The 25704-nt window shown below is 44.4% G+C and overlaps 1 protein-coding gene across 1 annotated transcript in view; it reads right to left on the reverse strand.

The window, feature by feature from the left end:
* Positions 1 to 640: 640 nt before the first annotated feature.
* LOC146813686 (solute carrier family 22 member 7-like) overlaps positions 641 to 25704 on the reverse strand; it is a 401617-nt gene continuing 376553 nt past the window's right edge. The window contains exons 9-10 of the mRNA XM_085610179.1: positions 5399 to 5605; positions 641 to 4105 (exon numbers count right to left, since the gene is read on the reverse strand). Of these exons, the coding sequence (XP_085466305.1) occupies positions 4045 to 4105; positions 5399 to 5605 (268 nt within the window). The 3' untranslated portion in view covers positions 641 to 4044. The remainder of the gene's footprint in view (positions 4106 to 5398; positions 5606 to 25704) is intronic.

A 25704-nucleotide genomic window follows, 5' to 3' on the forward strand; every position in this document is an offset into this window, starting at 1 on the left:
AAGGTATGCAGCGCTGTCGGGTTTCCCAGGTCAATGCCACATATTAATTCTGTCAACAGAGGTTTATTTTAAATGACTTACTGTATAGGTATACTAATAAATACATGCATTGTCTGTTTATATGTATATAACAAACAATCTGTGGCACATGTTTTAGACATTGCTGTTTTCATACACATAAACCACCATTTTGGGTAGCTGTGGTGAACCTTCTAGCAAGCAACATGTGGTTCACCTAAAATGGTGGTTTACCGACTTACCAGTCATGACAGACAAGCATTGTACATCTGATTCCATTTTCATCCATCCAAATCATGCATGCCCATAGGTTAACATGGTGTGATTGAGAAGATTCAAATCAGTTATTGGTGTAAGTGTCCATTGATGTACATGTACATCACAGTGACTGTGAGAGACTGGGTGGTTGGTTGACGGGGGTGTCAGTACTGGACAAGCAGCAGCCACAATCCCTTGCAGGGTGAACCTCAAAAAGTCACTAAATTAACCTGTGTCTAACCCCGGGTAGCTTGCCCCAGAAACAGTCAAGCTTAACTTAGAGACAATTTGTAAAGTATTTATGCAGCACACAAGCAGTAATAAAGTGAAAACACAACACAAGAAAAATCCATAACCAATTAAAAAAAATAAGAGTACATTTTAATAGCTTATTTGACACCAAAATGACAAAAATCCAATCATTTGAACCAGAGTTTCTGTGGACCCAATCTGTGCAGCACCTGACCATAACTTGCTCACACAGGCATCCCAGTAGGCAGACAGCACCACTATGGCCAACAAAGGGATGCAAACAAAGCTGTATCCTGAAGGTAACTGAATATACCAAATTCTCTACTTTCAAATCAAATCACCTCTACTGAGCATAAGACAAAGAGATTACACCAGCCTCACCTTGACACCATAAAGGGCAATCTCAGGGGTCTGTGGCTATGACAGTACATAGTTCCATCTCCTGGGTTAAAGAATATGACATTAATGGTGGTGTTGACAGAGATATTGTATTTCCAAACTTGAACATCACTGGGATTGACCACAGAGGTACGAAGGGGCATCAACTGTTACCAGTGGTTGAGAGCATTTTGGATTGTGAGCATCAGGCCTCATGATAGTGCACTGTGGTGGCAATGACCTAGGCACAACACTAGTGCCTGGATACCCTATTGGCTGAAGCTGCCTGAAGCTGAATTCTTCACCCTGTCAGGCACCTGTAGTCTGAAGGTGCTAGGGACTGGGAAATGGATTCAGTATTCTGTGGTTGACAGCAGTGATGGAATCATGTCTCAGAAGGTTCTCAGTGAGGACATTAGGGGACGCTCACAGGGAAGGAGGGAACATTTGAATCTTATTTTGTGCTCTCAGGGGAGAGACCATCTCAGGCAGTCTGGATTAAAAGCAGTGGTTCTCCCCTGATACTTTGAGCACTCTTCTTCTTACAATTTCAGGCCCCAGCATGTATAGAAACTCAAAAGTGGTCTCTTTTAAGGGGGTCTCAATCACGTGGAGTGGTGTGGAAAGGAGCTCCCATGTCTTTCCAGTCGATAAAGAGAGCGAGCTGCTGAGCATGGGCTTCTGTCATTGGGGGCAGCAGTGTCTTCGTGAGAGGCACTCCCCATCTGAGCCTCGAAGACCTGGTCACACGAAGTTCTAGACACTATGGGTCTCAATTATGTGTTTTTGCCGTAGGGCAGCGCCGCAGGCCTTCCTGCCTCCCTATGGCAAAAGAAAAGGGCAGCAATATACCGTATTCATCAGATACAGCGCATTCCTGTCCTTTTCACCTGCGCCGGAAAACAATTGGCTGCGTGGCGCCGATGCAGACACATTTACACCATGGGAAACCTTCCTGCACAAAAACAATCACAAGATGTTTTTTCCTCTTTCTATGTGTACTGCAGAATGCAGCAAACATAGAAAAAGGAAAAACAAGGAGAAACTTCTCCTCATTTTGCCTCCTTTATGCCTCCCCTGGGGAGGCATACATTTTTGGCGCTGCCTCAGATTTACGACTTCTTGGTAATGCCCACAGCAACACCCATTGCATGTTCCTTTAACACAGAAAACTGTTTTAAAGGGAACAATATTTCCGAGGCAGCATTAAGCCAAAAAACGTAAATATGGAGCAGGCGTTCCTGCGGTGCAACGAGCCTCATAAATCAGGCCCTGAGTTCGGCTGGTCCTTGCACTTCCCTGGAATTGGTCTACTTCTTTGTATCTGCAGCAAGCACTGCACTCCACACCACTACACTCTACATCGCTCTCCACTATACCACTCCACTTCATGCATCTGCCCTCTACCCTGCGCCATTCCACTCTGAACCACCCTACTCTATCACTTCACTCTACTCAAAACAATCTACTATGTGCCACTGCACTCTAAGCCACTGCAATCTATTCTGCACCACTCTACGCAGCTGTACTCTACTCTGTCACTGGGGCAGCAGGTCTTCATGAGAGGCACTCATCATCTGAGCCTCGATGTCCTGGTAACTGAGTTCAGATGGTCCTTGCACTTCTGGGAACACGGCCTGCTTCATGTATCTGCAGCAATAACAGGTTTTACAAAATCCAAAAAAGGACTTCCCTACATTCTAGCAGGATAGCAACATCGAATTCTGTTCCTGGTCCAAGACCTCCTCTGTTCAGGAGCAGCCAGATTCACGACCTGTTAGGTAAACTCATATCGAAGAGATGTGGTACCCGGTGATAATCAGAAAGACACTCCCCAGATGATGAGGCATCAATAGAATGAACAGGGCTGCTGATGTCTCAGAAGCCATGGACACGGGAGCCCTTCCATAATACTGATTGCAAGTGGTCCTCATCATACGCGAGGCTGCTGTGCCCATTTCTCTTGGCCTGAGATGGGCACAGGATGTGCTGGATGGGCACAGTGCACATCCTTGGTTTATTGGTAAAAAAGCTGCAATACTCTCCTTGACCTACCCTATCCATCTTAGCACAGAGGAAGGGGCAGCTGAAGTTTCACAAACACAAGTGCCATCAAGCTGACCTAATGAAACTAGCTTTGACTACTATTTTTAATCAACGGTTACATTTCTAACCCATTGTAACTTTGTCGATCTAACCCAGATCTAACAACAACTGAGCTACAATGACTTTCCCAATGAGGAGAGGAGAAAAGACAGCATCTGACATAGAGGAAGGGAGAGATAGAGAGGATAGGTATCTGAGAGGCTAAGAACTGTCCCCTAAGAACAAATCAGCATCCCTTCAAAGGGTACCCAACTCCTCATGTCTACTCACAAATGCAAAAACACTTTGATGGGGGGAGAGAGGATTTCCAGGAATACAGGATGTAACAAATGTTATCACGAGCAAACAGCAGTTTTATCATATAAGAAACCAGACAGAGTTGTTTTATCTGCATTGTATTTTTTGCCTTTACCATAGCTCTTAGTGTGGGAGGACACTCAAAAGGTGAGCCATGTTTTAGTGGTCTTGTCAAATGAGTTTCCCAGTGCATAAAATACAATAAAGTTGTCCAGAATGAAGAAATAAGGAGCACAGCAGCACATAATTTTCTGCTCTAAAGTCCACCAATCTTAAAGTCTCTGGCAACAGTTTGACTGGGGCCTGTTGAAATGCAGCATTCCTGTGACATGAAATCACCATCTTTGGTGCCTGGCCAGCCCAGACTTTTTGAACCAGTGCTGTGGGCCGTAGTTTGCAGCTTAGTAACAGAAGAAAGATTATAGGTGTCCACTCAACCACCTAAATAAAGTTCTATCCAAAGGCAAACAAGTCCTTCAAGAATGTAATTTAGTCTCTGTTAGGGGCAGTGAAGTGGAGAATGATGCTTCACAAAATCTAAATGGACAATAACAAAAAATCAATAAAGCACCTCAGTAGAAGGTGTCACCCAGAGGTTTACTAAAATATTACATCCCATAGTGGTTGGATAGTTTGCAATCTGTGCTCCTTAGAGTATTCTGTCCTGAAATCTGTATGAGTCCTTGGTGTCCATCTCAGCCACAACCACAATTCTGCAGAGCACCATCAGCGCTGTTAGAACTTGTGTGAACGGACATTTTCTTTGGGATCCCCAGTGGCACATATGGTTTTCGACCTGGTGAAAATACAAATATGCTGTATAGGTTATACTAAAAATCTGCAAGAAAAGTTGTGATTTTTCAGCATTTAATTCATTACCATGGAACAGTCATTGGCTATTTGACAAGTCTGTGTCTAGTAACCCGTTCAAATCATCAGCTAACATACAGTGTCATAACTGTGGGGGGATTCTTCACTTTTTGTAGTGATAAAACTACTTCTGCAAAGAAGAGTTGGGATCCTACCTGGCCAAACACATGCTCCTTTTAAATTTAATCTGAATGAAGGAAATACCCAATGTACATTATAATGTGTGTCAGCATTGCATGCTGACAAATTCAACACACTCACACAGTGCGAACCAAAAACATTCTTGTTTTGGAGGAGCGGGGGTCTATATAGGTCCACAGTGAAGTAATGGGGCATGGTACATACCTGCCACACGTTACAAGTATGCCCCCTTTGCTCTCTCCTAACACTTGTGCATCCTCTTGCTGTAAACTACAACCTATTTATAAAATTAGGGATCTGGAATATGTGAGAAAAGTTCCCTTGGAGCATTATTGACTGCTAGTTGATTGAACATTACCCCTTTGATATGACATGCCCTCAAACAGTCATGAGTGAAGAGAAAGCAATATAGTTTATAATAAAGGTGAAGAAAAAAAAGCACTAATTAATAGAAGAAAAAATAATAGATGAACAATCCTTTGTATTAAATCATCAGGTTACACAGCAAACACGAGTCTGATGAAAGAAATCAGAAAGAAGAAAAGTGGATGTGGGTATTGAAGGTGAGCAGAAATCAAGGGTTGATTATTATGATGGTTAATATGTCTATATCCTTTCTGTAGAGGTGAACCCACATCTCCTCCCACCTCAAAGCCCTACACTGGCTCCCCATAAGCAAATGATGCCAGTTCAAACTGCTCACCCACAAATACAAAGCCCTTCACAACAAGGGTCCCGCCTACCTCAACCATTAGGCGAACTTCTACCAACCAACCCGCAAACTTCGTTCCTCATCCCTCTTCTTGGCCCACACCCCTCACTCACAGAAGAGGGGGCTGGCTGCGCCTTCTCACACCTAGGGACCAAGTCCTGGAACAGCCTCCTCCTCCACCTCCGTACGTGCCTACCCTGCAGGAGTTCAAGATGGACCTGAAGACCTAGTTCTTTGACTAACTCATCTCAGCATGCCCCCACACCTTGATACCCTCAGTGGTGATAAGCAATGCTTTACAAATCTTATTTGATATGATTTGATGACGAAGGTTACCCTACTGATCTGTTTCCAGACATGGCTTACCGTGTCTCTTCAATATCCTTTATTGTATCAGGCAGCCCCACGTTGAGTCTCTCAGGAAGTAAAAAAGCCACCAAGCCACAGACAATGGCCACCGAGCAGTAGATCACTTGTGGCAGAACCTTCCATACTTCATCCAACAACAGGATCAATGGAGCCAGGGACACACCGATGCGGGAAAGAAATAAGCTGTACCCGATGCCATTTTGCCTGGAAGTACAATATAAAAAAAAAACTTGAAGCTGTAGAGAACCATGTCCATACTGGGACCGTCCACATCATGCTTGTGTGCAGTAGCACTGTGAATGCACTTCATACATTATCCTTTTGCTAATTTCTATTTGTGCTGAAAAAGGGAATCCGTTTCCATTAAGGTTGAATGTCATACATTGACCTTATTGTAGTAAATTTGAGTGATAAATGTAAATGAACGAAGTCCGTCCTACCACTCTTGTCTTTTTACCCCATTACTCAGTTTATCCACTTTAAAATGCACATTTGTCTGCACTATCAATTTTACATATTTCCATGCTCCTTTTTGGTTTAATACATCTTATTCATTGTTGTCCTGACTTTTGGAAAAATACAGTGTGCATATCATGATATGCATTCTTTTTTGAAAAATAAAAATCCTGGTTTTTGCTAACAGACTATGGCTCACATTATCGCACATACAATAAAGTACAGCAGGGATATTCTTTGGAGGCCCATTTGCCTCCAGATCATGCAAAGTCCCATATGGCAGGTTTATCATCAAAAGCTATTTTCACTATGGTTGTATCTGTCCTATGAGAAAAAACAAAGTTCAAAATAAAATCTTAACTTTGCTAACTCTACTTTAGGGAAAGCTATCAGAATAATTCAAACACTATTTATAATATTTAAAAGTCTGTGGTGAAGTCGGACTTCTAATAAATATTTCCTAAATGTGACTTTTAGAAAATTGAAACATGTACATCCAGTCCCAATATACTGATGATACAGAAATCGACTTGACAGTCTTCTCTGCTTAAGATATCCAACGACTCAAACACTACTTGGAAATAATTCAGACCTGGATGTCCAGCACCTACCTGATGCTCAACCCAACAAAGACATAATTCCTGTTAATTACATAGAACAATAATCAATATGTTGTGCAAACCTGCCTCAGCTGCATGAACCTTGATGGCTTTAAACTCCAACTTTCACTGAATGTCAAGTGACTTGAATTCACCCTGGAGACCAAACTCACCCTCTAGGAACACATTGCCAAAACCACAAAGATGGCCTTGTACTAGTGCTCTCTTCTAATTAAAGCAAACCCATTTCTTTCAGCAAGCAACCCCAGAACTGCTGTTCAAGCCCTTGCACTCTTGCATCTGGATGATGGTAATGCCCTACTCCAGACTCCATACTGTCATCCATTAAGGGTACCCTGCATGCTGCAGCTAGCAGTTGGCTCTGCCAGTGTTTCCCCTTAATGAGGTATGAAAACCGCTCCCAGAGTAGAGCCAATGGCTTAGGCCTTTTAGCAGTAAGGCCTGGGTGTGAGGTCTGTGACACATGTAGCTCAGGAAGTGCAGTTGGGGCGGGTTAATGAACTTCATTATCTTAAACGGAACTAGGTTGAAGCCTGCCCATTCACAGTTAGGTATGAAGGGAGACATAGGTAAGAGAAGCCTTTTGTTTTCCAAGCTCTCAGTAGACAGCTTGGCACCAGCCTAGTAGGAGGGAGACATGGTCCCAGAACCCATTTGGTATGACTGTTGAGAAAGGGACTGTTTACTTCCTTAAACCCACCTCTAGCTGGGAAGGTAGCAGCGTCCAAGGGCAGATGTCCTCTTGGATTCCCCTCAGAATAATGTAATGAGTAATAGTTTGCAAGAAGGCAAATAGGACATGCAGGAAAAGTGGGAATGTTTTTCCTTGGGAACTTTTTCCTCTTTGATGAGGGAGTATCCAGGAGCCACCCCTACCCATTCGCTAGTTAATCCTACAAAGTGACACCTCACCCAAGTCAAAGTAAGTTCAAAGAAAGAGGTCAACAAATCTAAACTATAATTCAAGATCATTCAGCCATTTGCCCATTCCCTCACTCTTAACAAACGTTAATTTTGTAGCATAATCATAAATGCTGGAAGGTGGAAATATAATTTACAAATGTTCCCGCACTGTTGTGGGGCAATACGTGGTTAAAAGGGTACAGAGATGATTGTGATAAAGTGACTGGAAAGAAGACAACAGCATGACCAGCAAAGGGGCTCATTTTTGCATTTGACTTAGTTTGCCTGTGCAAGCTCTAGTTTTACCACTGAAACCTGCTTTCACAACCCTTCTTCGTGAGTCATTGTCTGGCTTTTTTAATCCGGTTAGCTCTTTCCCACCACTTTACGATGTACTGAATTTTCAAACAGACCTCTTTAGCTTGACTAGCACCACTTAACCTCTTCAGTGCCCATGACGAGATAGTCTCGTCATGGAGCACGGTCGCGCTGTGCCCATGACGAGACTATTTCGTCATGATCCCCACCCACTAATGTAACGCCCGGCACAGGAGGGGGTAAGGGCATGGCACAGAAGGGGTTAAGCCGCCAAGAAACCTCTAGACATTATTAATTAGCAGATGAACTTGGGCTCCTCATTATTATCATTTAAATTATTTTCTCATGACCCTTCTGAGCTTTAGAAAAGAATAATGGGATTTTGTTCACAGGATGATGCCATTATTGTTATCTTTCCTTGTAATCACTGCATCACTGCATACTAAGAAGTGGAAGTTATTTGGTTCCACTGTCTCAATTGCATAGAATCTCAACATTTTCCAATCTCCTCCATGGTGTAGTTCCATATGTTTGCCCACTGCGGTACTTCGATCCTTGTTTACTGTTGCTCTAACATGTTCTAAGATGCATTGCTTGAGCTCACAAATGGTACTTCCAACGTATTTCAGAGCACACGGACATTCAATTATGTAAATCACCAATTGGCTTTTACATGTTATGAAGTGATTGATTTTCCAAATGTTATTGTTTGCCAATTTTATTTCTTATATATTTTTGGCAATTTGACACACGTTACATTTGTTACATTTGAAAAAGCCTTTGGTATTCAGCCAACTGGTTGATTTGCTGGTTTTTCTTCCGGAAATGGCTGTGAACTAAATGACCCTTCATATTTATGGCTCTTTTAAATGTTACGTTGGGATGTTTACTCATTATTTGAGCCACTGTTGGATACAATTGTAAGATATTCCAGTTTTTCCTTAGTAAATAAGTAATATGTTTATTGTGCAGTTAATTAAACCCATTACAAAAGTTGGCCATCTCTTATAAACAATAAAACATCCATTTAAAAGGCTGATAGCCACAGTTAAAAACACACATTAAGATGGCGGAAAAGATCCACTCCCCTGGCCTTAGTGACCCATAGTCCTTTTTCTTCATTTTTGTTTGCAGAGATTAGCAGCAGTTCATGAGATAGAAGTATCCCCCTTGTCAGAGTCTTGGCTACAAAGTGAGGGCAGGCAAATAGGTGCAAGTTTAAAGTGCATAGTGCCGCATCAACATCCATTGATTTGTGCAAAAATATCCTATGGGTAGCCTATTAATGCTTTTCCTTGAGGCTTACATGTGCAAAAATGCTTACATTTATGTGCTTAAAACGCTGTTACAGTTGATGCGCAAAGGGTTAACAGGACTTCTCCAAATCAGTTCCAGTGCAACTTCTTTGATGATCCGGCGGTATCTGTTTTAATCGAAGATCAGCTGCAGTTCAAATTTTTACCAGGCAGCAGCTTAGTTGGGTGTCTTCGCCAGAGAAGCTTGCAAGCACCGCTTGCCTGCACGACCGTATTTGGTTTTTGTTAAAGATAGGTCTGAGTAGTAACCGCCGCTCCCGCATCAGCTCATGGCAAATGGTTATGATATGGACTATATCCTCCTCTCCTTCCCCTCCTTCCCCGCAAAGACAGCACATTGCTGGCTTCGGAGGGTGCAACCAAGGGGGCAGATGGTAATAAACCTAACCGGAATTTCAAAAACTTCTCTTTGGTGGTTTTGGAGAAGTTAGAGAGGAGGTAAGCTTGAGGAGTCGCTTTACTGTAGGATTGTATAGTGATCCAGCCATGTGAGCGTTCTGTCAAGGCCGTTTTGTCTTGTAAGATAGATTCTTTTTTGACAATGTTATTTACAATTTTTTTTAAGCATGCCATGGTCCCCGACGTTGCCCAGAGTTGCCGTAGCCCCAACTGGTCCAGTGCAATGTCCAAAAAGTGTCTAGCTGGGCAGGTTTTTGACGTTTCTACTTCTCTCCACAAGTAGGAGTTTAATGTTTCTGGCTGCCCTTTTTTGATCTTAAACCAGGTTTTAACAAAAGCTCCTTTTCGGGCCAGCTCTTGTCTTTGTATCCCGAATTCAAGCCTCATTTGCACCGGAGATGTATATCCAGGCAGCCAGTATATTATTCTCAGTGCTCTTGCGATGATGCCGTTCAATGTTTCCGCGTCCCTCCCTCTCATGGCTTCACTTCCATATGTGATTGATGGAATCAGTTTAGCCTGTATCACCTTGGTCAGAGGGAGAAAGCTTGGTCCAGCGGTCATATTTTTCAGGTTTCTTAATGCTACTGCTGTTGTTAATCCCCTCTTTTTTATTGCCTCGCATTGTGATTTGTAATTGCCTTGGTTGTCGATCATGACCCCCAGATATTTGTAGTCTTGTACGACTTCAAGCTTGACTTTTGCCAGGTGCCAGTTGTATTTTATTTCTATTTCCCGGTGATTTACACACATGACTTTTGTTTTATCTTGGTTAATGCTTAGTTTGTTGGTCTCTGAGTAATGAGATGTAATGTCCAACAGGCGTTGTAATCCTATGGGTGTCCGACTGAGGAGTACTAAGTCGTCTGTATATAGGAGGTTGGATAGCTGACGGTCTCCTAGCTTCGGGGCATGCAAATTGCTTCCATAAAGTTGGACTGAAAGCTCGGCCATAAATAGATTAAAAAGTGTTGGGGCAAGTACACACCCTTGTTTTAATCCTGAAGTTGTATTCATCTTTTTCGTTAGATGGTCTCCTGCCCCCAACTTTACTTGTACCCAGGTGTTACTATGCAGAAGGATTAGTTGTTTTAGGAGCAATGATGAGATACCTAACATTTTTAGTTTTTGCCACAGAATATTTCTGTTTATATGATCAAACGCTGAACTGTAATCAATTAAGCAGATGTACAAGTGCAGCGTCTATCATTAGTGAGAGGGCGGAGACGTTAGTGGCAGTGCCCATGTCTCTGCAGAAACCGGTTTGATTGTAGGGTATTGCTTTAATTTCTGTGGCCCATGTTGTTAATTCTTGAAGGAATACCCCGGCATAATATTTGGCTTCATTGTCCAAAAGAGCTACCAACCGATAGCTCTTTGGATCACTCCTGTTGCCTTTTTTAAAGATGGGAGAGATTATTGAGCCCCGCCACGATGATGCTACTATTGATGTCTGAAGGATTCTGTCAAAGATCGGTTTTAGAACTGTAGCCCAGAATTCAGGGTCTTGTTTGAATAGTATGGGCGGAATCCCGTTTGGGCCTGGAGCTCCCTCACGTCTGCCTTTCGAGATTCTTTTGCAAACTTGGGTGTTTGTGATTGTGAAGTTCTGTCCATGTTCTGCATTAAAGTTTGGCTGGAATGGTTGAGTTTCCATTCTAGGCGCAGGGTTATTTAAGCCAATTTGGGGAGTCTGTTCTTTGTTAAAGTGTGGTTCGAGGTAAGTTATCCATGCTTCTTCTGTGACATTGGAGCTGATGCACTGACCTTGCGGGTTAGATAGGGCATTAATCGTCTTCCAAAATTGTGCGCTATTGTTGTTTTTGATGTCGTACAGGAGTCTGGCCCAAAGAGATTCTTCGGCTTCCTTTTTGTTTTTCCAAATACGTTTTTTACGGGTAGCTTTTAACTGCCTCGGTTCTTGTAATGCCGAGGGGTCTTTCTTCAACCTCCGTAGTGTAAAGTTTGTCCGTGCTTTTAGCTGTTTTAATTTGGCGTTATTCCATAGGTTGGAGCCTGGCCGTAGGTTTTGATGGCACATTATTCTCCTGTTTCGAGTGTCCCTTTATATCTCCGTGGCTATTTCGTAGGGCTTTTGTGAATGCCTCCCAGCCTCCAATTATGTCGGGGTTGGCTGCTTCCCCTTCTTCCCAGAGTTGTTTCGCAAAAGAGAGGAGGCCTTCGAGATCATTGGTGCTGCATTTTACTCTTCACTCGTTGTTGGTATATTCTGAGCAGAGTGTATTTGCTGGGGGCAATTTGTATGTTGATGGCTCTTCTACCGTGATTTCCTGGGGTAAGTGATCGCTGAAATTTACGCTCCCAATGAGATAGTTTTTTTACTTTTGGAAATCTGCCATTTAATACAAGTGAGCCCAGTTGCTCTAAGAGCGACAATAGATTTTTCGAGATGTTTGTGAGTCTTCCGTCTGTGCTGATGTCTTGAGACATTTCCTCCCAAGCAAATGGATCCTCCTCTGAGTAGATGTCATCAGTTCTTTTCCTGAGCATGTTTAGGTTGAAGTCCCCTGTGATTATCCAGTTATTTGTTTTCTCTTCTGTTATTATTTTCACCAGTTCCTCCTTTAGTTGTTGACTCCCTTTGTTTTTATCACGTGGGTGCAGATAGAGGTTTACAAGTATTATATGTTCTTTACTTGTCTTCCCCTGTAGGGTAATTCGAGTTACTTGCATTTCATTTGGTAACGCTAGGTTGTATGGTAAAGGTTCTGGTGCGTAAATGCTGCTGATGGAGCCTCCCTTATTGTGGCCGAATTTAGCGCTTCTTGTTGCCGGTAGATAGAGCATGTTAAAGCCGTGCAATGCCGTTGGTACTTCACTCCATGTTTCTTGGAGCGAAATTATATCAAATTTCTGCAGATAAGATAGCAGTTCCAGGTCTGAGGTCTTGTCTCCCAGCCCATTGATGTTCCAGGAACAGATTTTCAGAGAGTTCTTATATGGGGGTGCATTATGCTTAGAGTGTCACGGTCTTTCAATTTTGATGTTTTTTGTCCTGGAAACCCTGCTCCACTCCGGTGTGGGTTTGCTTCTGTCCGAGTGTGCCCTTAGTGCATTATGTTCTCCGTTTCCCCTGTACTCTGTGCTGTTGCTGCGTGCCCCTCGCAGTACTGAGAATAATCGTGGGCTCAGTTGTCCAGAGCTAGGGTTTTCTTCTTGGCGCTTTGATTCGGCCAGTAAGGGATCAGGATACCTTGGTTTTGCAAGTGGCCGAAGTTTAATGCCCCATTCGTTGAATCTGGTTTGTTCCTTTAGGACTCTAGGTCTGGTGTAGCCTAGGCTGTTTTCGTTAGCTCTGTTCCTGGACAATCAGGTGATTCTTTAAACTCAACTGACTCCAGGTCGGTGGTTTTTATGTTCTTTAAGGTGTTGATGGACCTTAGTAAACGCAGGATGTTGCCCCTGTTTAGTGTATCAACCCGTCCCTTTGATATATACTCTGGGTAAAACATGACTGTTGTTGTTGCGCCTGAGTGCCCTATTTGTTGGTCCAGTATGTTCTCTGTCACTGTTGAGACCTCTGTTAACGGTGATGGCCCCCGTGATGGTTTATTCAGGCCGAGTAGCTCGCTGTTGCTTGCTGAAGCTTTCTCTGTACTTAACACTGACGTTATAATTATCTCCCCCTCCGTGCAAATGCTACTCTGTGGGGCTGTTTTTTTACCTACTGGCTCCATCGGCCCTTTTGTTAATGATGTTGCTAAGCCTTGTATTGCCTTGTTGAGTGCCCTTTCCTTTATTATTGTTATTGATGGTTCCCCTGTCAAGCTCTTCTTCCTCCCTACTGGAAGAGACTTGTTGGTCATCCTTTGGTGCATTCCGGGGACTATAAGTTCCATCCATGCTATGCGGCAATGCCTGCGTGGGTTTTTGGTTTCGCCCCTTCCTCCTTTAATTTCTCCGCTGTTTGGAGGATAATTTTTCATCTTCAGTCGGTACCTGTTTTTCCAGGGATTTGCTGGGTTGCGAGGTGTTGCTCGTCAGGGGTGCTGTTACTCCTTGGGTTAGTGCGCTGTTGTTTAGCCCTGATATGGGTAAGTCCCCATCCTCGCAAAGCTGCCTGCCATCTGATATCTGGGCCGCAATTACAGTTTGCTTAGCCTGTGCCTTGGGTCTTTGTACTTTACTTAGGTTTGTTGTTGGTTGCCCGCTGATGCTGGTGTGGGCAAGCCCGACGCTGGTTGGGCTGGCACTGCTTTCCTCGTATCGGCAAGGAGGTTATCCAGTGCTGATGGTAATGTTGCTAGCTTGTCCACAATTGTTATGCAGGTGCAGCTAGCCTGGGCAAATTGTGTCTCTGACTGTGCCCTCTTGATCAGATTGTTAAGGTCTGCCAGCTTATCATCTATGCTAGCAACAAAAATGGAGAGTTAGTTGAGGACTGACAACTGGAGGTCCATCTTATCTGATTGATACTGCAATGCGTTCACAGACATTTGCATTGTGTGCAGCAGAGTGGACCAGATATCATCTTTGTCTTGTGATTTATCCTTTTCAATGTTGAATTTCGGAGAGCTGTTATTTCTTCTTTCTGGCACACACGACTAATTCCTCCCATTCTTCAGGTGTAAGCTATGATGACTCTGGTTCAATTTCTTGAGATGTTAGTAATCGTGTTGGTGCCCGTTGTGTATTACAGTTGGGTTGTGCTTTGACAATGCCGAGACCATGTTGAGTTTTAGGTTTTCCCCGGGTTGATTGAGCGTGCTCATCTTGTGCTAATAGTGCTTTTCCGGCTTCGATGTTTTTTGTTATGTTATGTTATGTTATAAAAATTTATAAGAGCACACGTATACCCAGGGGTGTCTTGGCGCTAGGACAAACAGAAACCAGTCGCAACCTCACCCCTAATACTGGAAGAGCCAGGTTTTTAATTGCTTTCTGAAAACAATCAAGGAGCTATCATTCCTGAGTTGAAAGGGAAGAGAGTTCCACAGTTTCGATGCACCGTAATAGAAGCTGCGGCCACCCCAATGAGCCGTATGAATTCTAGGCACTACCAACAGTCGTGCCCCTAAGAACCGGAGCTGTCTAGTAGGTTTGTACCACATGAAAATATCCTGCAAAAAATGGGCCTAGGTGATGCAGAGCTTTAAATACGATACATAGAGTCTTGAATTCAATACGCCGAGATACAGGGAGCCAATGAAGATTACGAATTTCACTGGAGACTGAGCAGTGTCTGGGGATGTCAGATAAAAGGTGAGCTGCTGAGTTCTGAATCATCTGGAGTTTTCTCAGACACTGCTTCTGGGCGTTGAGGTATAAGCCGTTGCAGTAGTCCAGTTTAGATGAGATAAAAGACGAAACTACTGTTTTCCTTATTTTTTTAATAAGGAAGTAAGAAGCAGACACCACGGCATTCGTGTGATTGTAGAGAGTCAGTCTGTTATCCATTAACACACCCAAATTCTTTGCCTGAACCACTGGTTTGGGTGGAGAACCAAATTCTGCTGGACACCACAGATCGTTCCAGGGAGGCTGTACACTGCCAAAAATCAGAACTTCCGTTTTACTGGAATTAAGCTTTAGGCAGTGTGCCGTCATCCATTTATTAATGGCACTCATACAGCATCTAAACTGCGAGGCCGGGGACTGGTGAGATTTAAGTGCCGCTACCACAATTTGGGTCAAATTAAATCCAAATTCCCGAATGAGAGGGGCCAGTTCAGAGACATAAATATTAAACAATGAGGGGCTTAATGAACTGCCCTGAGGGACACCACATGGAAGAGTGTACGGATCTGAGTTGAAGCCATCAATCGATACTGTGGATCTACGATCGGTAAGAAAGGAGGCTAAAAGTGCCCGTGCCGTCTCTCCTACTCCCAATCCCTCCAAACGCTTTTGCAAGAGGAGGTGATCCACCGTATCAAAAGCAGCGGAAAGATCAAGGAGCACAAGAGCCGCCGCGCCTCCTCCGTCCATAACTGCTCTAATCTCCGAAGCTTTGATCAAAGCCGACTCCGTGCTATGGTCTTTGCGAAAGCCAAACTGGGTATGATCCAACAGACCATTTGCATTGATAAATAGTGACAGTTGATTATTCATGATTTTGTCCACTATTTTCGCTGGCAAAGGCAGTCTAGCAATGGGCCGATAATTGATAGGATTGGAAGCGTCTAAGGTAGTTTTGTTTAAAAGAAGCAAAATAGATGTCTACTTCCAGCTAATAGGGAAAACACCGGAGGAGAACATCAAATTAAAGATGTCGGTGAGGCCTGGACTCACCAGATCTGCCAATCCTTTAAGAAAACTCAGTGGGCAGGGATCTAATGGTGAGCCAGACTTAGCTTGGAGAACATAATTTCTTACTACATCTGATGAAATCGGGGAGACCGCAAATGGCACATAGTTAGTAGAACCTAGGCCGCCTAAGAGTTGTAGCGAGCCTGAATCAGAACCGTCTTTAAATACTTGGAAGATGTCTAGAACCTTAGATTTGAAAATGTCGGCGATATCATTGCAAAATGTCTGATTTACCTGCCTACCTCTGTTGTTAGATATGGCCAGCTTGTTAATCACCGCAAACAGTTGCTTGGGTGAATTAGCAGCTGAATCAATCTGGAAGGTAAAATATATATTTTTTTCTGAAATAAGAAGTTTTTATAGTTTAATAACGCTTTTTTGTAGGCTAATTTACCCGGCTCATCATGATTTGAACGCCAGCGTCGTTCTAGACGGCGGCACAGCTGTTGTTCTAACCGAAGGCATTCAGAAAACCAGGCGGCGGATGGTGTCGATCTATTAACTGAAAAAGTTTTTAAAGGGACCAAAGCATTAACTGCGCCCAGAATCCAGTTTGTGTAATTGGTAACGGCTAGGTCTACCTGGTTCTGAGGGGGAGGACGAAAGGTTTCTAGATATGTCTCAAGGGATAGTTTGTCTACTTTATTCCAAGCTTTCCCGATGAAGGCTGGACATTTAACGGTGTCACCCTCTCCCACCCTGGAAAAAGGGAGATTGAACTTAATTAATGAGTGATCTGACCAAGTTAACGGAAGCGTTTCCTTGACCATAAGGCTATGGGCTGATGAAAAAACGCCATCCAACGTGTGCCCGGCTATGTGTGTCGGTGATTGCACCAATTGGGTGAGTCCAAAAGAACTTAGGGTGTCCAGTAACCCCGTGGTATCTTTGTTTTCTAGATCCTCTAAATGAAAATTAAAATCTCCAAGAATAGTAAAATCTGAATTTAAAATAACTGGCTCAAGCATACTGTCCAAATTGGTTAAGAAGGTGTTACTAGTACCTGGAGAACGATAAAGGAGAATTCCCTTGAATGTCACTTTGAGATTGAGTGTAAACGAAAAGTGGAGGGCTTCATAGGAGACCATGGAAACGGAATGATATATGGCCAAAAACTGATCCCTAAAAATGATAGCAACTCCACCTCCTCGTTTAGAGGACCTGTCCTCTCTGATAACTCTAAACCCAGCGGGTGTAGCAGTAATAAAATCGGGATCCGATGCAGCATCTGCCCAGGTCTCTGTTATAAATAGTATATCTAAACCCAGGCAATCTATAATATGGGCGATTTCGTACTTGTGCTTACCCAATGACCTGGCATTAATAAGACCGCCAAGGAGCATAGATTGTTCCTGTGTGATGTCGTTCACTGGGTGCTGGGGGACATGCAACGCCGCAACTAGTTTGGGGGATAGAAGAGCAAACCCACAGGCACAGCCAGCCGTGCTGACCCCAGGACGCAGAACACAACAAAGCTGCCCTATTTGTTTCTCCAGGGCATGCAGTGCACTACTAGTATATTTCAATATTGGTAGGGGTCGTAATGCAGAGTCACGGGCCCTGGGCACGGACTTGATGCGGACGGGCGCAGACGGGCTTGCCTTCGGTGTGCCTTCGGCGCTCCCACTTCGCGCGTCCGCTGCGCGTCCGCACCATCAATGTTTAAATCCCCTCCGGTCGGCGCCCGTAGCGCGTTCTCACCGGAAGTGGGAAGAGATACTGTGTGTTGAAGGGTCCGCCCTCCGCTCAATCGGCACGTCAGCCGTGACGGAACGGGGCGGCCCCAACACCAGCAGAGGAGAGAGGAAATGTGAACAACAACTGATAAAAACCTCTGATAGCAGCAATCCCCCCCGCAAAGAATACAGTACAGTGCAAATTACTTAAGAAGTGGCGTACATATATTTAAAACAAATAGCAGCTTTTTCGGACCAAAGTAGCAGCAAAGTGGCTAAAAAAAGGTGCGCGGTGCGTGCAGGGCAAGGTTATGTCCGCTGCGCGTCCACACCATCAATGTTTAAATCACCTCCGGTGGGCACCCGCTATCTACTTTGCTCAAGTTAGCCGTGCTCATGTTAGCCGTGCACACCTCCTTGTGTTCACGTGTCCCAAGTCTCTCCGGTGAATCCTGACCAAGAGTACCCGAGGAGAAAGGGTTATCATTGGGACTATCTTCCGTTTTGGCCTTTGGCGGTGTATCTGGTCACTGTAAGGATCCGTGAAGAGCTGTGCTGTGCTTTTGTTCTTCTGAAGCTTCCACCTCTCCTCCCAATTGCTGTGGTAGCATTTTATCCAAGGATCCATCCTTGGCGTGCTTGTAGGGGATGCAGCTGTTAGTGCTTTCCCCTTTTTTTCCCTTCATACCTTCTATTCCTCCCTCTGCAGTTATTGCTCTGCGGCTCGCCGCCTGTCCAGGCGTGTTATGCCTGCGCTCATTATCTATTGCCATGTTTATAGGCAGGACTATCTCCAATTGACTCAGGTCGTCGTATCCTAGTTGATCGTTTGCCTCGATTCTTTGAGTCTTTGCCTCCTTGATTATGGCTGGTGCGTCTATTCCCTCTTTAGGGCTTGCATCGCCACTACCATGGCTTTTGCCGGGGGTTGATAAGCCTCTACAGTCTGACCCGACTGCTGCCATTGCTGCTGTTGTGCCAACTGGTATTCTGTTTGATGTGCCTGGAAAGGTTAGAGTGAATCGGGGAGGTTAGTTACTTTACCGCTATTTAAACACAGTACTGGCCCAGCATCCTTTATGAATGAAAATTGTGTGTAAATTTTAGATTGGTAACTTGACTTGGGCAAGTTTGGGTCACTGCTTGAACTACTTACCATCCCGCTTGTTGAGGGTTCAGGGCTGGTAAAAAGCGGAGAGATCAGATTGAAGGCTTCGTCTTTTATCCTCGCGTGTGCTTCAGCACTTCCCTTGTTTAGTGTCTTCTTGGTTGCCCTCCTCGTTCTTTTGGCAGGGTTTACTGGTGCCTCCTGCCCTGTCTTCCCTGACCGCATTATTGCGTACAAGATGCTATGGGCTGATTTGGTTGAAGTAGCTGTCTTGACTGACTGTTGTCGCCGCTGCTTTTCCTGATATCACGTTTTTCCAAGGTTGATATCTAGCTCCCCGCTCTCTGTGAGCCTCGCTGGGCGCTCCTTTGAGGGCCAAAAGCAGTAGTTAGACCAATGTGCCTCTCGGGTCGAGAAGCATGCGGTCCGGGGCCCTGCACCTGCCCTGCACCTGCCCTAACAATGCCCCAACACTGCAAGCACTAGCAGCCGCTCCTGTACTTCCTCTGACTCCACAAACCCCAAATTCTTTCCCCAGGCCCCTAAGCACTGCAATAGACTGTGGAAAAAAGTGAGCAAGGAGACTGTGAGTGAGGGGGAAACAGGTAGGAGAAGAAAGCAAGCAAGCAGGGGGCAAGTTGAGCAAGTTGGGCGAGTGGGCAGTGGGTGAGCAAAACAGGCAGGCAGGCTGGCGGGCAGTCGATAAATGAGGAACGCCACTGCAGTGTCCCGCAGTCAGCCACCGCGCTTCACCGGCCGCAGGTCGCTCCGCTAATTGCGCCAGCTGCACCAAAACCAGCCTCACCGTGCTTCCTCTGCACTCCCCCACCCCCTCACCCTCCGCCACAGCCCACGGCCGCGCGCCCCAAACCATGAGCTGTACCGCAACCGGCAGCCCGCAGGACGCTGTTTGTGGTCTTACCGTGGCAGGGCGAAGGGAGGGAGGCGTATCGGGAGTGCAGTGACCGGTCTAGTAACGGCGGCAGCAGGAGGTAAGCAGTGCTCGAGATCCGGGGGCTTGAAGGCTTGAAGACTTGCTAGTCGAGTGCAGAGACTCGGCTCCGGCAGTACCCTAGAGAGCAGCGCTCAAGTCCTGGGGGTTGCTTGATGCCCGAGAGCGGAAGATCCGGCTCCGGCTCTCGTAAGCAGGTGCCGGCTGGTGAGAGCAGTGAAAGTGAAAGCGGAAGCGGAAGCAGCAATCATCAGAGGAAAAACTTTTCCTTAGAATACTTTTTTATTTTTTTCATCTCCATGGAGTATGTGGTAATACGGCGGATTGTTTCTGAATTCTCAATTGTTGTTGGTTCTTCATTCTTTAGCATCTCCGCCCTCGGTTTCGTTGAGGTTCTTTTTCAAAATATCGTTATTGTATTTTGGTTATAGCCCCTTCGTTTGAATCTTTGGGATGATATGCTGCTATGTTTTAGCCATGTTTTAGCCATGTTTTAGCCATTCATCTTCTTGTGAACAAATCCTACGGATCCTTAGAAGTTCCCCATATGGGATGTAGGTAATCAAAGTTGTTTGATGGAAGCTATCTGCATGCAAGATCGCATTTGTTGCAGTTCCTTTCCCGTGTAACGTTGTATGTTATTTATTCTCTTGGATGTATATTTCTGTATCGAGGAATGTTACCCATATATATATATATGGGTAACATTCCTGGGTAAATATATATATATATTCCTCACCAACCTGCTTCCCAAATCCTGAACAGTCATAGAAAGAGGACTGTCATTGTTGTTTTCTAGTACTGATTTCATCACGCCAGCAGTTGTTAAAATATACAGCCTTTGTATGCATTTTTGTGTGCCGTTTTATTTTGTTGTATCCACTGTCAAAATGACGGCTCTCTCCGTACTCTGAAACGGACGCGTCGCTCTCACTGGGGTGGTTGTACTACCCCCAGTTCTCCTCTATGTATCCGATTGCTTAAAGACACTCTCACTGTACTTTCCTCGACTTGTTTGTCCAGTGACCTCTGCTCAAGCACATAATAATGCCACGATTCGTTTCACCAGATATGACATGTGGCACTGAATGCGGCAGAGTCCGTGTGGGCTGGTTTCACCAACACAAAGTCAATGTCTCGTTATGCATTAAAATACCGCTCTCCTCTCTCCCCAATGCAGCTTCAGTGAAGTAGAGTGGCTACACCTGCTGCTTCACTGCTAAAGACTGCTGTAGTCAAATACTGATAAAATACGTAAAAGCGCTGGCTGATAAAATAATTAAGTAAAAGACATATGGTCATTGCACTTACCAGAGCCTTAGTAAGTGGAGCTATACGACCTCAGCACCGGGTGAGGAAACCCAAGAAGAAGTGTCCAGAGGTGGGTGTCCACAAAGGTGCTGGGTAGTGCTCAGTACAACATCACATGTGTTTGGAAAATTGAAGAACGAAGAGCGAATTTCAGAATAGTGAAATAATTTTGCAGAGAGCAGAAAAGAAAGACACTACACTGCCAATCAGTGTCAAAGGTTAGCCCAAGGTCAGCACGTTGCAAGGCCTCAGACATGGTTTACACAGACAAGTTTGCAGCACTCATCATATAGTGTCAGAGAGAATGTTTCCTCCCACCTCAGTAAGTTCCACACTGGTCTACAATACTGTAGCATTGCTGAAACCACCACTACATTTCGATACAGCCAAAAATCAAAATATTTGGTGGACTGCTTGGTTAGAAACATTTGACGATTTCATTGATGTATTTGGATAGACAGATAACACAAAGATTATCAAGTATCTCAATAATCGTGCTGGTAATGGTGTGAAAGAAGTCATAAAGAAAATGCCACAAACTGATGAAGAAATCACTAACCCTCAGATTAAAGAAACATTGAATCTCAAGTTTAATCCAGTACCAAATGTTGATTACGAAAAGAATATTTTCAGTCAAGAATGACAAAGAGTTGGTGAAACCATTGATGACTGTGTGGAGAGACTAGAAACACTTATCAAACCCTGTAAGTTCCAAAAATTCAATGATGAAGAAACAATGTCTTAGAGTTATAGATCGATGCCTGTCAAATTAATTGATATGAAGAATGCTGAGAGAAAATTTGAGTCTGTAGCGAGTGTTGAAGGCTGCCAGAGCTGAAAGATAAGCTGCTGACATGGAGGCCAGAGGTACTCCGAGTTAGTTATTCTTTGAGCGTAAAAGGTAAGCAAAAGACAGAATGGCACAAAATGATGTCTACACGTAAAAGAAGTTGTGTTTTAGATGTGGATTTTCATTTTCACACAAAGGTTAATTGCCCACCATTGGACAGATATGTAAAGACTGTGGGAAAGAGAAACATTTTGTGAGAGTCTGTAAAGCACAGGTAAAAGTAAGTGTGTCACGGCCGAAGACAAAATGGCCACCAGAGCCTACCAGAAGCAACATTCGACGCATGCCCACAAGGCCAAGCGGCGAAATCAGTTGAGGCAAATCGACACTGAATGAAGTTGATCTTCATTTAAATCATCATGAAACTGTTTGTCTGCTTCAATATCGAGTGAAAGTGAAGAATATGGTTGTGCCATGTCAATGTTTACCTCAGAGAAATGCACACAAGTTGGACTGGTCACATGTGAAAACAAAATTTCAGTCACATACAAATCGACATGCTAAAGCACCAAAGTCATATAAATATTGTCCAAAGATTACATTGAAAGTAAATGGATTATCAATACTGATAGAGCGTTGCTGATGCGAAAATTGTAGGGGTGCACCATATTCTTTGTTAGTCAGCACCCGCATATAAATGAGCATGTTATCCAAGAATAATAGAAATGTATTCAATGAAATAGGATAGTAGAAATGTAACAGGCCTCGAGAGAAGAGAAAGGCCATCAGTTATTCTGAAATGCATTGATATATATATATATGTAATGCCTAGTATAGAAATGTTGTGCATTAAGAGACATTAAGCCATGTTAGAGGGAGGAATAAGGTAATTCTCTCAAATATGAGACGAATAATTAGAATTGTTAATGATAGAGTGTTTAGTTTGAGGCCTAACCATGTATGTAAGAGAAGGCCTTCGTTTATTTTAGCCATGTTTTATTAAGGCGGTAGGATATTAGCAAAGCTTAAAATACAGTGCATTGTGAAACCTCATGATGTTAGGGGTTTTTTTTCCTATTCAGCATTTGGCTGCAGGTACAAGGCCATCTAGCTCGTTAGTTAGAATGAGTCTTTGTTCGAATGGAATGGAGACAGAAGGAGTAGACATGAAGGGAGTGGATTGTAAAATTGCAACTCCTGGTACAGAGAAGGCCTGGGACCCAAGGTCGAATTCGTGGAAGGAAGATGAAAGGATCCAAATGGAAATTTACTGAAGAAAGAGGCTGCCTGAAGGGGCGTGCTGAAGGGCGTGTACCGCTTTTTGGGGTTTTGTATTAGGGACAGAGCCCCGTGGGTTGAGCAGACGAGACTTAGGAGAGGGACGGAAAGGTGCAATATAGATCGAGCTCTCAAATGGTGAAGACTTCTTAGGAAGTTTCACCGCTGACACCCTTTTATGCGATCCTCACCTGGAAGGGAATGTTAAGTAGGTATGTCACCTTAGAGTAGAGTAGGGACAGAATTGATCTGATTGATGACTTTAAATTTTGATATCACGATTGCCATAGGGTACTTGATGCTCTTGGAAGCTGTAATCCTGTTTATTTTCAGTCGTATGCGAATACTTAGCAGACTAGCATTTGTATTAATCCCCATATATCTTTTGTGCTTGGTATTGAGGTGCCTATATATTCAGATGTTTTTGCTGATAATAAAAGGTCAACCTCCCAGATTATGAGTCTTCTTTTCTGAGATGTCCAATTGTGGTAAATACGATTTGATAATTGTGATTCTTCCCTCTACGCTATTCTGCAAGTAAAAAGATCCTGGCGACCTGAGTAGGTTCTTGTAAGTAATTAGACAAGGTCAAGAACCGGCGTTCCCAGTTGGTAGCAAACGAGGATGGTTTCATTCTGATAGCGAGGGAAGATTGAGATTAGGATAAGTGATCCTTGAGGCCCATCAATGATAAGTAAGGGCGAATCATCGGAGGGCGAACGGCAGACGACCTGGCGGACGGACGTAGATGGCGAGTAGCAGTGCGGCAGCAAGCAGAAGCTCGAAGAGTGAGTATGAACAGGATACGATGTTGTAGATTGCGGTGTTGTATTGTATGAGATGTTTTGCGGAGTTGGTGTGAATGTTGTGTGTTTGTCAGATCAGGCTGTGAGCGCGCGCAGCCCGGGAAAGTCTTAGGCGATGGGAAGCCTGAGCAAGAGGGTGTAGAAGACACCCCTGGTAGATTTTGTTGACCACCGATCGTGAGGTACCATAGATCAACTGGACTGAGATAGGGGGAGCGAATGTATGAGTGTGTGGCAACCTGACGCTGGTCGTGGGCTGTAGTATGTGGAATTGAGTATTTGTAACCTATCAGAGGCGATCTGTCTGTCCGGCAGGAACAGACAGTAACCAACCGACAATTTCGAGAGACTGTGGAAGGACAGTCAGAGACTGTGGACGGACAGTCAGAGGCTGTGGACGGACAGCCAGAGGAGTAACTTGTTTGGGATCAAACGGTTATTTCAGCGTGTGAATGGGACGAATGCAAGGGTGAGACGAGCGGCGAGCAGGAGGGGAACTGCTGCGAGTGGAGGAACTGTGACGTCAGAAGGTGTCGCGCTGCGATAGGCTGGTTGGTGTAGTTTGTGCTGTCATTGGCGGACGGAAACCAGGAAGTAAACAGAGGTCGTGTGCGTTTAGCATTTGGTCATGATGAAATGTTTTAAAGTTTTCAGGGAATTGTGTCGGGGGGGATGAACCTGTAGTTACTCGAGAGGGTGTGGAGGCCCCTCCAGAGGACTCGCCAGCAAGAAATGTAGGGTTGCATACTATAGTTTGGATTGAGAATTGGCATAAAGTGACTCAAGGTGAAGGAGAGTTAGCGTTCCGACGGTATGGTTCATTCAGACTAGCAGTGTTGTATCAGCTAAAGACTGTGATGGCAGCTTTACGACCTATGCCGAGGCCCACACAATTTGAAGCTCTAAATGCGTGGATTAGAGCAGCGCATGATAAAGAGAGAGGCAGAAATCAAGAAAGGGTGAAAAGGTCGGTTCAGGCGTTCCAAGATGCTAGATGGGATGCCGCTGAGAAAAGATGGAGAATGCAGGCAATAGAGGGACATAAATTATATCCCTTTTTAGAGACGACAGGGAAATCAAAGGAAAAGACAGTAGATGGAGAGGAAGACGGTGACACGGATGATAGCCTGGTAGAAAGGTTGTTATCCGAGAGACCACCTCCATACAATCCAGATGCCTCAGAAGGCAATGAGACGAAAGAAGAGTGTAGGGGAACAGTACCTCGATCAGAAGTAAGAGTAGAAGGAAAGATCTCTATGGGAACCGAGAATATCAGGTACAAGTCTGTAGGCAGCTCAGAGGTGGAGAAAGGAGTGAGGCTACCAGATGCGTTGAAAATACCAGTTATCATCGGACCTATTGAGTCTATATATGAGCTTGAGCCAGAAACAGAAGGGAGTTCGGGACAGTCAGAGGGCAGGACGAGAAATGAGATAGAGGAAAATGGGTCGGTGAGGGGAATGGAACGGGCTCCGAAGCCTATAGAATGGAGTACGCCGATGCCAGCTACAGCGGACTCCTCAGGAGGACAGGGAGAATCAAGACCTACTAGACCGAAATCTTTAATGGAGTCGAGATCAGATTTGAGAATGTGGACACCACCGGTGAGAACCTAAAGTCAGGGTGTTTTAGATGCAGAAAGGGATCGAGGGTCGGTTGTAAATCGCTAGGTTCCTATGGGCAGATCAGGAGAGAGTAGGCGACAAGAAAGAGAATGCGAATACAGTGACAGGGATGGTACAGCCTGCCGAGAAGTCCTGAGGGGAGCATTGAGAGGGAAAATGTTGGATGTCGTAAGGCTAAAGGCCGAATTGAATGAGATAATCGGTGGAAATCTACCCCTAGAAAGAATATTGACTTATGAACAAGATGAGTTACTCTTTTTAGCGAAAGATGTGACTCGCAAAGCACGCACAGCTCATGAGAAATTGGCAGAGCTGGCAAAAAGATATGGGGTGGATCTGTCAAAGACTAAAACGTTGCAAGGTGATCACCGGTTACAGTATAGTGACCAGGAACTGGAAGACAAGAGACTCATGGGATTAAGAACCCATGTCAAGGATTTGATCATAGCAATGGGGGCATGGCTCATGCTCGATA

The sequence above is a fragment of the Triturus cristatus genome, chromosome 6 (assembly GCF_964204655.1).
Source record: "Triturus cristatus chromosome 6, aTriCri1.1, whole genome shotgun sequence".
Lineage (NCBI taxonomy): Eukaryota > Metazoa > Chordata > Amphibia > Caudata > Salamandridae > Triturus > Triturus cristatus.